The sequence below is a fragment of the Poecilia latipinna genome, unplaced genomic scaffold, assembly GCF_001443285.1.
Source record: "Poecilia latipinna isolate Pla-1442-1.1 unplaced genomic scaffold, P_latipinna-1.0 Scaffold1700, whole genome shotgun sequence".
NCBI classification, from domain to species: Eukaryota; Metazoa; Chordata; class Actinopteri; order Cyprinodontiformes; family Poeciliidae; genus Poecilia; species Poecilia latipinna.
In genome coordinates this window covers 128,383-144,001 of record NW_015114316.1, presented here as the reverse complement: position 1 = coordinate 144,001, position 15,619 = coordinate 128,383, and the positions used below count along the sequence as shown (strand labels likewise).

General features: G+C 39.0%; 1 protein-coding gene across 3 annotated transcripts; it reads right to left on the bottom strand.

The window, feature by feature from the left end:
- Window positions 1-2,508: 2,508 nt before the first annotated feature.
- LOC106964672 (alpha-(1,3)-fucosyltransferase 9-like) lies at window positions 2,509-14,329 on the bottom strand. Of its 3 annotated transcripts, none has more exons than XM_015060322.1 (5): window positions 14,074-14,329; window positions 13,811-13,922; window positions 9,145-9,393; window positions 5,687-5,863; window positions 2,509-5,489 (listed from the first exon to the last, which is right to left on the bottom strand). In XM_015060322.1, exons 4-5 carry the CDS (start codon window positions 5,697-5,699, stop codon window positions 4,405-4,407), a joined length of 1,098 nt encoding a protein of 365 aa, XP_014915808.1. In that variant the 5' UTR covers window positions 5,700-5,863; window positions 9,145-9,393; window positions 13,811-13,922; window positions 14,074-14,329; the 3' UTR covers window positions 2,509-4,404. The 3 variants fall into 3 exon arrangements, with proteins under 3 accessions (XP_014915808.1, XP_014915811.1, XP_014915809.1); XM_015060325.1 differs by having other exon boundaries at window positions 5,687-5,859; XM_015060323.1 differs by lacking the exon at window positions 14,074-14,329 and having other exon boundaries at window positions 13,811-14,056.
- Window positions 14,330-15,619: the final 1,290 nt, after the last annotated feature.

The following is a 15,619-nucleotide window of genomic DNA, read 5'->3' as shown; positions in this document are numbered from 1 at the left end:
TTCAATTTCACAGTTTTTATGTTCATTTGAGGTGATTTTTGGCTTTCCAAAAAACAAAAGAGCAATGGAAACACATTTCACATAAGTTCTTATGTAGTGAACATCTACCTCACATAACTGATCAGTGGTTTTAGTGTCAGTGTGTGTTAGATTCGCATCTCTGTGACTCGGTTATGCTGACACGACAGAACAATTATAACTTGCCCGATAGCAACTAATTTCTGAAAAGCTTTCCATTTTTCTGAGAAGTGTTGTCCATGCTACTTTGTAAGTTAAGCTCCTCCTGTTTGTTGCAGCTATGGCAAAATTACACTTTGCATAAGCCTGGTTGACAAGATTACTAATTTGCATTTCTTTTGCATCATTTTAATATTTAGCTCAAAATGCACATGGCAATTGAATGGAAACATAGCTAGTGTGCGCAAGCCTACAAACCTCATTTATGCCCCATTTCCACTAAATAACATGGCGTGGGTCAGTGTGGTTTGGTATATCTTACTGTTGTGATCGGTGTTTTCTGTGTATTTATTTTGAGGTTTTTCTGTGTTTATTAGCCTGTTCCCCTGCGAGTCTCTGTCTTCTGTTTGTTCTCAGCTGTGTCTCGTTTCTTTGATGACCCTCCCAGTGTATTTAGTCTCACCTGTTGTCTTTGTCTCTTGTCGGATCCTCGTCGTGTCTAACCAGCTGATCCTGACTGGTTTAAAATAATTAATGTCATTTTGTGTGTCTTATTTTACAGTGTGTGTAAATATTTGGTTCTAATATAACATTGGGTCACACCATTCAGGTTTATTCATTTACCCTTATCTTTATTCTCTCCATTATACTAGTAGACATCTACAGTTAGAACACATTTGGCAAAATACAATGATTTGGCAAAAAACTTGTTCTGACTCACTGAATGTCTCAGTAAACTGGCAGATTTTTTTTCAGTAGAAACCACACATAAGAGATTTAATCCCATTCATTGTACAAGATGTGTTTTTTTTATCTCCGTGTCTGTAAATTAACCAGACAATTCCTGATCTACCTTCCGATCCCGAACAGACAATCTACAGCTCGTTGTATCTGAAAAGAAGAAAGGATGAATGGGACGAACGACATTCACAACGGAAACCCCATTTGTGCAAAATTACCGACCACACTGGACAACAAAGCTTCATGTTCATAAAGGAGAAAGAACTATACATTATAAAACCGTAAACAAAAGCTTCTGTCGGACAGACCTTGCTTATAAACTCAAAAAGCTCCACTTAAGACAACCCATAAGCACAGTGAGTTACACAACTTCACATAAATAAAAGTGCTATAGCTGTGCTGCATTTTTTTGGCACACCTTTCTGTCTGAGGTGATACCAGCAGGATTTGCACCTGATCCATAAACATGTGAATGAAAAAGAAAAAAACACACACACACACACACACACACACACGCTCCCATTCCCTGGCACTACAAGCATCGTCTCTGATCTGTGTTTTTACTGCTAGTGTTTTCGACTCTTTACCTCAGTGTATTGCCTCTTAATTCCTCAAAACGTCGCCCGCAAGGATAGAGTAGAATTTCATTCAGCTTCATACCACTGTTATAAAGACATCTGAACTGTAAAAATATTTACAACAATTTATGCTGTTCTTTCGCTAATGGAGTTGGATTGATAATCTCATGTCACAGCCCCGTTTTATCAAGTTGAACCCTTCAGTTTATGTCACGTATGCACTTGTTTCAATATTGATCTTAGTAGCCAGAGTGTAGTTTAAAACTGAGCTCCTGATACTTTACACGCTGGTCCCAGTGCTAATGAAGAAATAGTTCAATTCACACCAAAGTATATATTTCAGGCTTTGACCCAAAAGAAAGCTGCCAGTTCAACTTGCATAAAATGTTCACATGGTTTTTGCTCAGAATTAAAACTTAAATGAAAAAAAAAACAAACAAAAAAACACAATGCGCAAACATTAATGACGGATGGTGATGGAATCCGATTTACGGCTTTTCAAAGGAGATCTAAAAGTAATACAATTCTATTCCTGTGACAGTGTGATCTTAATTGTTTTGTAGTGCTACATGCAACAGAGGGAAAAAGAGCACCGCAAAACCCACTTTCAACCACTGACTCTCCGATGGGTCCCAGAAAAAAAAAACATGGACGATCTATTAAATATTTTTAATTCAGAACAAAATGGTTGTGGAAAAACTTCCGTTCAGTTTTGCTTTTGTTCAAAAATTGGTATTTAACTTTATCTCTAAATAAATGTTTGAGGCTTTATTTTGAGATTGCAGAGAAGCATGGCATATTGACTCAGTCATGTTTTAATTTTATGCTGTTTCATCTTTTGCACCTGCAGGTGCATCATAATCCACAATAGGCAACATTATAACAGATGACCCATCAGGGCCCTCGAAGTACTCTCAAAGAACCTAATAAATTATTGAAATAAAAATAAATGGACACTTTGTGAAGAACTTCTGATCATCAGAAATAAAATCCTGCATTCATAAGTGGATTATTTTGCAATTTAAATATTGTTAAAAGTAAGAGCAACTTAGGGTAAGGGTTAAAATTGCCAGGTTTGTTTCAGAAGTCGTTTGGCTCTGTTGCTACGTAGATAAAAGGACCTCAACAGTTCTGTGATTGGTCGAACCATCAAGAAAATCCAGAGGACTGTTCCAATGCTAGTCACCTGTGAGCGGTTACAAATAGTAAAATCAACCAATCATGTAATTATTTCAAGTTGGTGGGGTTTGTAAAAAACAAATACATTTAAAAAGTGACACTTTCTGCTCAGTGTATACGGACCTTTAATCGGCACTGAGACTTTATGCTCTTCAGTGTCGAGTCGTTGGAGGCTCCTTTGGAACGGATTGACTGTCAGCTGCTGTAAACTGAGATGTTAGCTACAATGAGCTGAATGTTGCAGCCGATCATTTTAGAGTGTCCTTCTTAACACCAATTTTTAATTCAAAAGTTAGTTCATATCACAAAAAAAGTCCTATACCTGAACTGAATTTGATTTAGAGAATTTAGGCTTTTCATAACTTGACATGTTGCTGGACTATGAATTAGTCTTGACTTTTGGCGTTACACATCATTTGGTTTTGAGGAGGTCAAGGTGGGTTAAAGACTGTCTTTTGTTTTTACAAAAGTTTAGTCACGCCATCTCAAAGGTTTTGCATTTCCTGGAGTTATACTGCCTTTGGCCTACTTGTTACCGAAATCAGCCTGATTTATATCGGCTGTGACAAAACTGGCTGACAGGCACAGGGATAACCTGATGGGACATCATTTTCTTTAAAAATAGACAAAACAAACACAAACGTTGGTTCATGTTGTCGTGACATCATCGGTTCTGTGATTAATTTGGCGATGCCATTAAGAAGGCTTTTGCACAGCTGTCTCAGAGTTTGTCACATTTAGTTTGGAAAGTAGTCGGTATGCTTGGAGGTCCTGATAAATGTTGACACTAATTTATTGGTGTTTTTTCAGAGGAGTCAGATTTGTGTGTTTGGTTGTTGCTACCAGTTTAATTGGGATGAAATGATTCCTGAGTGTGGTGGTTTGCTTAATGTTCAAAGGATTTACAGCAAAATTTTGTTCATTTCCTTCTGTAACCTCTTAGAAATGTGTCTTTTCTTTGCCTTTGAGTATTTGGATTTAAACATAAGAAGAAGAGGAAACCAAGGAAGAAAGGAAGAAGAAAAGGAAGGAAGGAAGAGGGGAAGAGGGACTCAAAAAATGAAGGAAGTACAAAAGAGATGGAGGAATGAAAATCAAAAGGAAAGAAAAAGAGGACTTACAATACAAGAAATAAAAAAAAAGATTTAAGTAAACACGGGAGTGTTGAAGGATAGATTGAAACAAGAAGTTAAACAGAAAAAAAGAAGGTAAAAAGAGGAAGGTAAGATAGTCTCCATACTCCTTACTTATTTTCATCGTTCGTGTCAAGACTTGGATAATGCTGAAAACTCTGGTTGTTCACGCTAACCTTCTTTTTTTTTTCTGGGTACTAACTACAGAAACTAAGCTCTTAATGACACGCCTTCTGCGAGTAATTACTACTACGATCATTGATCATTCTTCACAAAATGTAAAGAGAAGCATCTGTTAGGTTTGCAGTGCAAATGTAAACGTCAAAGAATGTTTAAAGACGGCTACAGATTTCCAAAATGATGCACGACAGTGTTAAACTACCTTCACATTTGACTTCAGTGCTCTGCATAGGTGACATCTTCACAATCACAAATGAGATGGTGTTTCAAAAAGGCCTGAATTAAATATTACATCTAAATTTTCAACTTAATGTTTGTCTCATCAAGTAACTGTTTTTTGTTCTTGACTTTTTTCTGTGTGCCGAGTCCCACCTTGTAGAGAGGTGATGAGTGCTGCATAGTCCATCTAAGCACCATCAGCCCCAGTACCACTTGTTAAGGTTATTGAATGCCCTGTATTCTTTGTGTTGTCTCAGGTAAGCACAAGCCTGGCATGTGTGCTCTGCCCAGAAATGGGCTCTGTTTACTTTAAAGTGCCGTCTCCATTTAAAGTACCCAAGGTACAGTTCTTCGTTCTTGTCCAGAAGAAGCAGGTAGTCAGCCAGCTCTTTGGGTGAGCTGAAATCATCCACGTGGATAAAAGCGTCTCCTTGAACAAAGTTCTCATAGTTTTCTCTGGTCGTGCCAAGAACCACCGGCACTGTGCCCACAGACAGGGGGATGTAGAGTTTTTCGGTGATGTAGTCCTTGTGGATTGAGTTCTCAAAGGACAAATAAAACTTACAACTAGCCACAGTAGGGATGTAATCTTTGTCAGCGATGTACTCCCCAAATGCATGTCCATACGCATGAACTTCAATGTGTTTGTACAACTCGTTGTAATATTTCACTCGTACATGTTCAGGATTCCAGTTGCTGACGATCCAGCAGACCAGTTTGTTTTTGCTCGGTGGTACAAAGTCCTCCACAGTATCTGCTGCTACAATAGACCCATAAGGCACTTGGATATCAGAATCCTGACGGTAATTGAGAGTCAGATTGAACAAGTTATTAATCCCGGGAAGCTGGGCTGAATGCGACGGCGACTCTAAGTTCATCCAGATCCATTTCTGGAACGGGGGACGCTGGGATGTCGGCAAGTTGGACAGGTCCCCAGCAATGTCTCTGTGGTGGATGACGACCCCGTCCGATTTGTTGTAGAAGTTTTTGTCCGCTGTGATGAAGCAGCCCTCGATGTTGAAGGCAGAGCTGCAGATGTTCATTTCATAGGTTTGTCCAAAGGGCCACAGCCAAACGAGAACCGTAGTCATGTTTTTGTCACTCTTTGCAAAGACATGCTTGACATGATTTGAGGAATCAGATGACTCTAATGGACCATTTAACCAGCTGGTGGATGGCTTAAAATACATCAAGAAGGCAGTCACAAAACATCCGAGGATAAAAATACTGAACAGAAGTGGTCGAAGGATTTTGTGAAAAGTTCCAGATGGCTTGCTCTGTCCTGAGAAGAGCACAGAAATAAAAGAGAGAAAAGGAAAACACAATCAAAAGGTTTCAATGTCAAGATTTGCATTCATTCATTTCACTCTCTATTGAACGAAAGCTGTCTTGGAAATGTATCCTGCATAGCACAACACATTAGATACTATGGAGTAACACTGAACAGTGATGCTTCTTCAATCACTTTGCTTCACAGACCTGTTGGCAGCATGCTGAGATCCACACAATGGCCTTTATGAATCTGTGCTCTTTCAATAAATCTGATGGTCCGCAGTGAGAAACGCCTCTCTGATCTTTAGAAGAATAAAGCAGGTCCTTGATGACCTAAAGAGGTTTGACTGGTCGTGACTCAGCAGGTCTTCCTAGGGATACTTTCTTCACAAGGACATTGAAAAAAGATAAAGAGAAGGTACAGATAAAAAAAGTAGAGGGACAAAAACTATAGATTTTGTGTAGCCAACATGCAAAGACACAGTTACAGTCAAAGGTTCACATACGGCATGGAAGTAATACAAATTCTCACATTTAATTAATGTGTTTGAGCTATTGTGATTTTATAACATAAAACATTAGAGACTAAAAAGAAGGAGAAAAAAACAGGATTAAGTAGTCAAGTTCAAATTTCAGAACAAAATATTACATATAAGTCCAAATACACTAATATTTAGAATATTTAGATAATATTTGCAGACAAAGCTTGGACTACAAGGCAAAAAAAAAAATGACAAGAATGTTTGGAGGAAATAATGAGGTTGTGAACTTTGAATCATGCCGAGGGGCTGCTTCGCTGCTGTCCTGATATACTGCTGTCTGTATTAGTGTTGCATTATACACAGGGATATAAATAAAATTGGGTTGGGCACAATTATGATTATGATCTGATCAAACAAAGGATGTGAAAATATTAACCTGGCCATCTATATTTGTGATTGCATCTTTGGATGTGTACTTTCATTTAGTGAAGTTATTGGCACTCACCTTGGCCTGCCACTGTGTTTAGTGTAAATACTCAAAAACCTTTGTGTGCATAGCCCTGTCATTCAACCGTGCATGACAGCAGTTTGAAGGTCAATAAGACAACTTTTCCATTAAAGCTACGGTAAGTAAACCCCCCCCACTGTCATAAGGTGTGGTTGGTGGTGGTGAGAATGAACGCTGACAACTCAGGTAAAAATGATAATGAATTTAATGGTGAATGTAGCTCAAAACAGTCCAGTCAAGCAGCACAGCAGGAACAATAGCACACATCTAATAACCAGTAGCAACTGACAACTAGGAGACTGAATTTGGGAGCTAAGGCTAACCAGGACTTTAATCAGTGCGACTGGAGAGCTAGGCGGAAGACATACAACAAAACATGAGGATTTGACAAGGAACACAGACAACAGGTGGGACTAAATACACTGGGAGGGTAATCACAAGAACAAGACACAGCTGGGATCAATAAACGGGGAAGAAGCAGAAACAGAGACTCACAGGACAGAAACTGAACACAGAAAAACCTTAAAATAAATACACAGAAACACGGATCATGACACCCACTTCCTCCCCTTCCCCACAGCAAGGAGAGTAATATGTGTGAATATGTAGGCTAGTAAACATGACCACCAATAATGGAGGATAAACAGTTTCCCTGTAACTTTATGCTGTTTCCCTGCCATTAATAGTAGGTGCAACCCATCAGTACCGGAAATGATGTGCAAGAGAGGTGTGTGCAGTGCATACATGAGCATGATTGACACTGCTAAGACACTCTTCCTGGCTCTTTTTTTTTTTGTTACGGCAGTACCACAGGTAGAAGGCAGAGGAGCTTGGATATTATACTGCCAGACATTGTGACAGTACAAAATGCATTATATTTGTTGCATAGGCATACAAAGCTGAAGCTTCTCATGTAGGAGTTTGATAAACATACAGATAAGCATGCAAAAAATGACAAACTATGTTGTAGAGCTAAGCTAAACCTTTAAAATATATGGATTGCTTGTTGGAACCAAAACGTTTTACAAGCTGAAGTGATTATTTTAATCCAAGTGTTGTTGTTCAGCTCCTGTTAGATTTGGAACAGAAATCACTTTAAGCCGTCATGGGCTCAGGTCTCGCAAACTGGAACATTGTTGTGCCGACTGACTGCTATAAATGGTAAATGGTTTCGGAGATCCTTGTAGGATTCGAAATGTATATTGTTTATGATGACACAAAGCTGAAGACACTATCCATCTGCTATGACTACGTATTAGTACACGGTAATGAATTTGACCAGTTCAGCCTCTTATGTTTTGAAATGTGTTGCCATGACTAATGCAGAACCATTTCATTTCATCAGAGTAAATACTCACTGAATAAAAACGGCAGCTTTGCTTCAGATCCATCATTCATAAAATTTGTCTCTGGATTTGCTGAGGTTTTAATCTCATGGATTGCTACTGTGTGGGACAGTAACCTGCTTTTAGATGTGATACAAAAGACTAAAACAACCTCACATGTTTATTGTGTAACATCCAATAACAGTAACGCAGAAAATCAAGTGATTGTTGTTTTGCATGTCATATTTGCTTAGTTGGTCTTATTTTAGTTTCCTTCAGCATGTTTTCATTGCATATGGTTCAGTTGGTGATGCTCACTATCGTTTTGGCCCCAAAACAATCATTTTGGAAACCTTGTCGAAAACTTCAACTTTAGCTTTATGAAACCAAATAAATCACTTGGTCTGATGTTTTCTTCTCCTTTCATGCAGCCTTAACCTTGACAAAGGAAGTACAAGACATTTTTGTCACATAAAGAACCTCAACCAGCATTTGTTATAAATTTCTGCAGTGTCTTCAATCAGCTTTGTGGCTGTAAATTTAAAAATGCTCAACACTAGAAAATTAGCTTGATCCAAATAATCATCCCAAATACAACATGATCATTGGTTTACAGTGTAGACTTCTTGTTTAGATTGGGAATATGCAATTCAGTCAGTTAACGCTGAAACATATGCCTGGGTATTCCACATTAGAGTTTAAGATCGTGAAAACACTGGTTCTCTAATCAACGTTACAAGAAAACGAAGAAAATAAAAAAGGATGGTGTGAGAGAACAGCTTTTGTCTTGTGTTGTTGTTCTTCTCCTGCTTGATTTAGACCATTATTTCTGACTGTCAGCAGAAAATCTTCACGAGCAATATCTCAGCAGAGTAAACAGCAGAGGTACTCTGTTTGCAACTCTTACTAGCTTTAGACTTGAAACTAAAATAAATTTTGCTTCTCAAATAAAACTCTTCCTTCTGAGAAGATATCTTTGACATTTATTAAGAACACCTAAAACACAGAGAGACTTTTAAAATACCTCTGCCAGCCAAAAAGGATTTAAACAAATTGTTGAACAAAGTAAACAAGGGTAAAACTACCGCCATTTTTCTGCTTTCTTGATCCATTTCATCATGATTGGGAATCTCATTCCAACCCCATCACTTTTAAGTAGATTTCTTGTGTAAAATGAAGTAAACCACATTACTCGCATTTCCACAACCATCAACTATGCAAATGCCGGAGAAGACAAGATCAGCCAAAGATCTGGCAAAGCTCAGTAAATGGAAATCATCTATTGCGTGATCTGGCTGTGTTTTGCAGAAGAGTACAGGTCTGCAGAAGAAGACTGTGTTGCTGCCTCACCTTCTCTCTCACGTTCGTCGTCAGAAGAGGGAGATGAAACCACGCTGCCTCTCAGAGCGTCGGGTGAGTTGATAATAATTCTCCGGCTCCTGGAAAGTTTTGTCTGTTGGAGACTGCGTCGAGGACGATGCTCGGTCTGTCTGGATCTATCCAGGAACATCGTCATCATCGTCCACACCCGATACTACAGGGAAAGAGAGGCAGCGCTACCTGATGGGAACCACCCTTCAGCGGATGCTTGTCCAACACCTTGAAACAGAGGATACATGTCAGATATAAAGACATGTCGTTTCTCGAGGGATGATTTTTCTTTTCTTTTTTTAGACACAAAATATTGTCATCGAGGAAGTTCTTGACCTTTGCATACTTGTTCCATTTTTTTATTCACTTTCCTGATCTCGCACAAACAAAACTCTACATATAATAACGACTTTCCTTTATCAAATATATTATTTCAGTACAAAACAATGACATGTTTTACCACATAACCAAATTTTTATAGGGCTTTCTATGTACACTGGCATTCAGTTCTAGGAAGTTCATTTTTAGAATATATGCACAGATTTGTTTTGTTTTTTTCTAGAACTTGAACATCTGGATTTGTTTCTGATTATTTGTCACTGATGTAACATGTTCATGAAGGCTAACAAGTTTCTCTTATCATTATGGGTCTTTGAAATTAGCTCTCTGTCAGCGTGCAGTGGGAACATTTTACCAGGAAAGGAAAACTTATCCAGAGAGGTATTAATACATCTTATATCAGTACATTTTATCATTTCAAAGTTAAAGACCTTTACCTCTATTCTGGTGAAAGAGAAATTAATTTACAGGCAATAATTATTAGTCATAAAAGGTAAAAAAAATCGTATACAAGGGTCAGTTTTGTTGCATCATGTTTCACAAACAGAAGGACTACATTTTTTTCTACAATTCTTTTAATCTGCAAAAACTTGATTTACTGCGGCAGAAATAACTTTTAAATACAATAAAGTAAATCAAATTGTGAAAAGTAGAAGCTCAGCTTCAAGCCATGAGCCAAAGTCTGTCAAAAAAGATGCGTTTATGGATTCTGGCCTAATGCTAACAGTCAGACAAATGTAATTGCAGGGCTTAAACTCAGTTTGTCACTGCATCAAAACAGCAAGAGAGAAAAGAATAAGCATAAATTTTCAAGGCAGTGACATTATTTTACAATGTATTCGCAGGTCATACATTCTGTATTCTCTGCACACGTAGAACGCTGATGCCAGAATTATTAATAACACTACAGTCCAGATGCATTATCTCAGTGTGTAGTTGCAAGATTTGCATTTCAGGTTACATCCCTGGGAGCATCCAGTTCTGCTCCTGCACTATCAATACACATGCACAATCAGCTCTTGAGAAAAACGAACAAAGCAGTTTTATAGGAGCAGCACTGATAACTTTTCCAGTTCCTCTGCACTCGGGGACACTGCTGTGACGAAGATAAAAACGTGAAAGAAGATTTCCTCGCACCAAAATGCCAGAAATCGCAAATGCTGTGGTCCTTTGCAAACACAAGCATGTATCAAAAATGAATAGTTCTTACATACTTTGTGCATCCTCACTGCTGCAAGCCACTGTAGCACATTTCAGCAACAAGGCAATTCAAAGTGCTTCACATCATAAGAACATCATACAGTCACCAATTGTGAAACCAGGAACAAACTTTACATTTCGACAATCATCAGAATAATCAGCACACATCAAATGTGTTGGTTGATGTTCCAGTGATTATGGGTCCGTTCCCTTTGTAGAACAGAGCTCCACAACTTCCTTCCTGATGTCTCATATCTTAAAAAAATATATTTTCCTCATTACTCTGGCTTACATTTAATAGAAATAACTTTGGTCATTTTAGTGGATCTAAAGTTTAGTCCAATTTATCACCAAACTAGAGAAAAATGTATGTATCTTTTTACATAGTGCATGTCAGTGCCTGGTTTCATCTGTACCTTACAGCTGAAAACTGTTTGTGCTGAACAGTTTCTACAAAACTAGTTTCTACAAAAAAGAAACAATAATCTGCTATTTTGATCTGCAGTTTTATTTCTAAATACTTGTGAAACTATATGAAAACAAAACAAACAAATATTTTCCAGAGATTAAAAGATGAAGCTCCAACCAAAGCATATTGAAGTGTGTACCTCAGCCTTTCTTGAAGGCTGACAAAGGCTGAGGTAGCTCATCAACAAAAACGAATATTTCTTTGTTTTCATCGTTTCTTTTTTTAACGACAACTTTCCTGACCAGTTGAAGACACACAGTTTCTTTGCCATAAAAGGCCCCTGTTTTTTTTTTTTTTTTTAGGTCATTATCCTGTCCATTGTAGTGCTTGCCCTACTTTTCCAGGTTTACTGTATCGGTCTTGTTATGAACAGTGCATATATATAAGTTCCATTACAGACGTTTTAAGTCGCGATTCTCATTAATTCTCACCCTTCTTCACTGTTTCTTTGAATGCAAGGACTCTTTATTTAACCCACACATAAAATCTACACAGATATCTTTATAACTCAAATTCTGGGTAGTTGCAGCTAAGCAGTGTGTTAAAAATTGTGACCCAGTTTTTGAGTCAGAATGACTAGAAGGAGCACTGTCGACCAAATCAGACTTCTTCACTGAACCTCTGCCGCAGCATGAAATAAAACATGTTAAAATGTTAGAATGATGCTGCATGTTATTGTTTTTGTCGCTGGATTGTGTTAATGACTTAATTTTGCAAAATTACGATACTGTTAGCGTTTACACTACAGAGATAATCACAAACTGCTGGGAGGCTTAAGTTTAAAGGGATCTTTAATTTTACCGGTATTGCATTTAGTAGTGGCCCAACCAGAATCCTGAATTGAATTTGATGCATAATCTCTGGAGGGAACTAAAAATTAGGGAGACGGCAAGGAGGACTTCCGACCTGTCAACAGCTTTTCACAGCCATGAATCTGCTGCCTGGAAGTTTTCTGCCTCCTGTCGTGTGCAGCTTAGAGCTTTGGGGGATTAAACGTTGTCTTTAGAACTGAGGTTTGTCATGGTTGTTGGGAGTTAGATGAGATTCTTCAGGTAGCCTGGTGCATAGGCATGCGATCAACTAGATCTTGCATTGAATCCTCATTTTTAACAGCAGCCAGTAGGGAAAGTGGAGGATTAAGGCGATGTGGTCATATTTGCATCTCCTAACCAGGATCCTGGTAGCAGAGTTCTGAATGTGCTGGAGTTTATGGATGCTAAAGGACAGGAATCATACAAAGGAGTGTGTTCCAATAGTCCAGCCTATTGGAGGAAACAGATCAGCTTCTCTACATCTTTCAGGGAGAAGGGCAGGGGGTGAGTTCGGAAATAGACTTTCAGACGAAAGAACACAGTCTTACAAAGTTCTTGAATGTGTTGCTGAAATGATAAGTTGGGGTCAAATCTGACTCTTAGAGTGGAAGAGAGAGAGAAATAGCGACAATCTGGTTCAAAAAGGAAATGCGACTGATAGAGGAGGATTTGAGTCACAGCGGAGTGCCGAGAGTAGTTTGAGGAAGTTATTGGTCATCCATGTCCTTACCTCCTGCAGCCGGGGTATTTAGTCAATATGAGGACGACATACTGCTATTGAAACAAAATAGTAAATATTAATAAAATATAAGTTTACAATAAGCACTTAAGTTCCCTGCGGTTTTAGATGAGGAAAATGTATCCTAATATTATTAAATATTATTAGCATTGCATTTGAGGCTTTATGTATATAATTGTGATCCTGGGTGGATTCAAAATAAGCCAAATATGCACCTAAGTTTTGCTTGTAAGAATCCATGAAGACATGTGATGCATTTCTAAAAAAAGAACAGTTTGAATGCCTAATTTCCTTTAATGCCATTTTGGATATTAACTTTGGGTGCAGGGTGCTTGATGTAAACACTGACTAAGAACTCAGTGTAGAGATGTGCATGCCTGCACCATGGACTGCTGAGGAGTCTTTTTTCACATTCAACTGATCCCTTTGGCTTCCCTCCAACTGCTCCCGTGTTATGACTACAGGGCTGCTTCAAATTCGACATATACCCTCAATAAAAAAAATAAAATAAAATAAAATAGGTTCACTAAAACTGAGACGCACTCGTGTGCATCAAAACACAGGCCAGGTCTTGGTGTCCGATTTACGAGCATCCGCACAGGACGTCTGAGCCTGACTCTGCACTCCATCCGTGAGGATAATGAATCTCCAGCTACCGAGCAGTGAAGGTCATTTTAAAACGTGATGCTTTCGAGACACTCTTTAAAATGGTTGACTGTGTAAAGTTCACGAACAGCGTAAAATCACCGGGATTGTGCTACGCACCGACTGACACGGCGCCGTTAATTGAGTCCCAAACGCCAGAATAAAAGCCCGAGTGATGCTGAATGAGGCTGAAAATGTCTGGAGCTGCAAAACACGGCCAAGAAAACAGAAGTCCCATTCATTAGGAGGGTGGAAGCGCACGATCTAAACTGTCTGGTGGATGAAATATTTTCTTTAAAATGGAGGAGTTAAATCAGACGCGAAGATCGGCGAATCCCCACCCCTTCCTGCAGAAATCACTACTAATTAGCCGAATAATTGGATACCAGAAGCAAATAAACAAAAATATCAACCAGAGGATTTATTTTAGGGGCTACTCACCATCTCGACATGCTTGAGTCAAAACAGAGCCTTCCTCTGATTCCTCCTGGAGATCCTTCTCCGTCTCAGGTTCAAAGACACCTTGCACCTCGCAGAGAAGCTGCGGATGCGCCTGGAATTAAAAAAAACAATAATAATAAATTAATTAAATAAATAAATTCAGGCAATCCGCTGTGGTATTTGCAGCAGCGGGTTGGGATGAACCCGCAGTCGTCGTCTTGATCTCGACAAAAGGGGGGGGGAAAAAAGGAGAAAGACGCTACCTATGAAGCGGCGACGCACGCTGCCCGCATCATTCCCTCTGCAGCACACCGACTAGGAGATGGTGGCTGCAAATGAATTAAATAAATAACGATTAAATAAAAAAAAAAATAGGGGTGGGGGGAGAAAATGAGGCGGGGGCGGCTGCCTCGATTTGCTGCACATTAAATTCGCGGCTCGGTGTGAGAGGACGCCGTATATGCTCTGAGACGTGAGGCGATGTGGAATAATTCCCTGCTGGCTTGCCCATGCGCTACCTTGCTCACAGTCAGTGCTGCTGGAGGATGTGGAGATGCTGCTGCGGCACATTTAAAAAAATATACACTGCTCAAAAAAATAAAGGGAACACTCAAATAACACATCCTAGATCTGAATGAATGAAATATTCTCATTGAATACTTTGTTTTGTACAAAGTTGAATGAGCTGACAACAAAAAAACACAAAAATCATCAATGGAAATCAAATTTATTAACCAATGGAGGCCTGGATTTGGAGCCACACACAAAATTAAAGTGAAATGTTCCCTTTATTTTTTTTTTAGCAGTATATATTATGTTCAATAGAGACTGCGCATTCTGTAAACAGGCATGTTTCTTTTTTATTTCTTCACATTTTGACAGCAGGGGCGGATCTACTGGGGTGGCATGGGGTGGCAGTTGCCACCCCAAACGAGAGCCTTGCCACCCCTGTTGCCACCCCAGCTAGCGACAATGAATTCAATAAATAGTTATGGCAAATCGGACATTAAGCGCATGAAACTCTTTTTTTCCGACAACATTGAATGCAACACAATGTAACCTGACTCCCACAGCTAAGTAGCGGGAAGTGCGAGAGAAGGACAGAGCGCGAGGCAGCAGCATTGATGGATATATTACTGGACTGGACATTACGTGATTTATCTTAAGTCACACATGCGCCATTGCTGTCCATTGAGTCAGGAATATCGGTGGTCAGGAAACTTCTACAATCACGCAAAGAATCAAAACAACAGACGCAATGTTTAGCAGTTTAATTAAACCATAGATAATGGTAATAAGGGCTTTAGGTGAGGAAAACGTTTTAATTTAAAGAAAAGATTGAACAAGTGAGCGGGGGGTCAGTTATACTAGCCTAACTGTTGCTGGCCTGGTATTGACTTTGATAACCATAGGATGTGCTGCGCAGTTCGGTGTGTTTTGGTTCCGTTAGCACTAAAACAGGTCAACCCACCCACCAAGTCATCAGTAGAGCAGCTGTTTAAATCAGCTAATCAACCGCCGTGGTGTTCAGGCGAAAACTTATTAATAATCACAATATAGACATTAAGCCTGACAGCATAATTTAACAGACTGGATGTTCTGTTTTAGTGTTTTTGCTACTTTTTTGTGTGGGAAATGTTTGTTTTTTGGTGTTGATTCCCCTGATCGGTCATCTCTGCTCTATCTGCTCGTTGAACTGTTGTTTGCCGGTTGCCATGGCGAGAAAAGGCGGAATAGAAGTTGTTGGAACTATTTTTTCTTTATCCATTTGAATTTTGTTACTGTATTCTTAAATTTCTATTTTTTTGT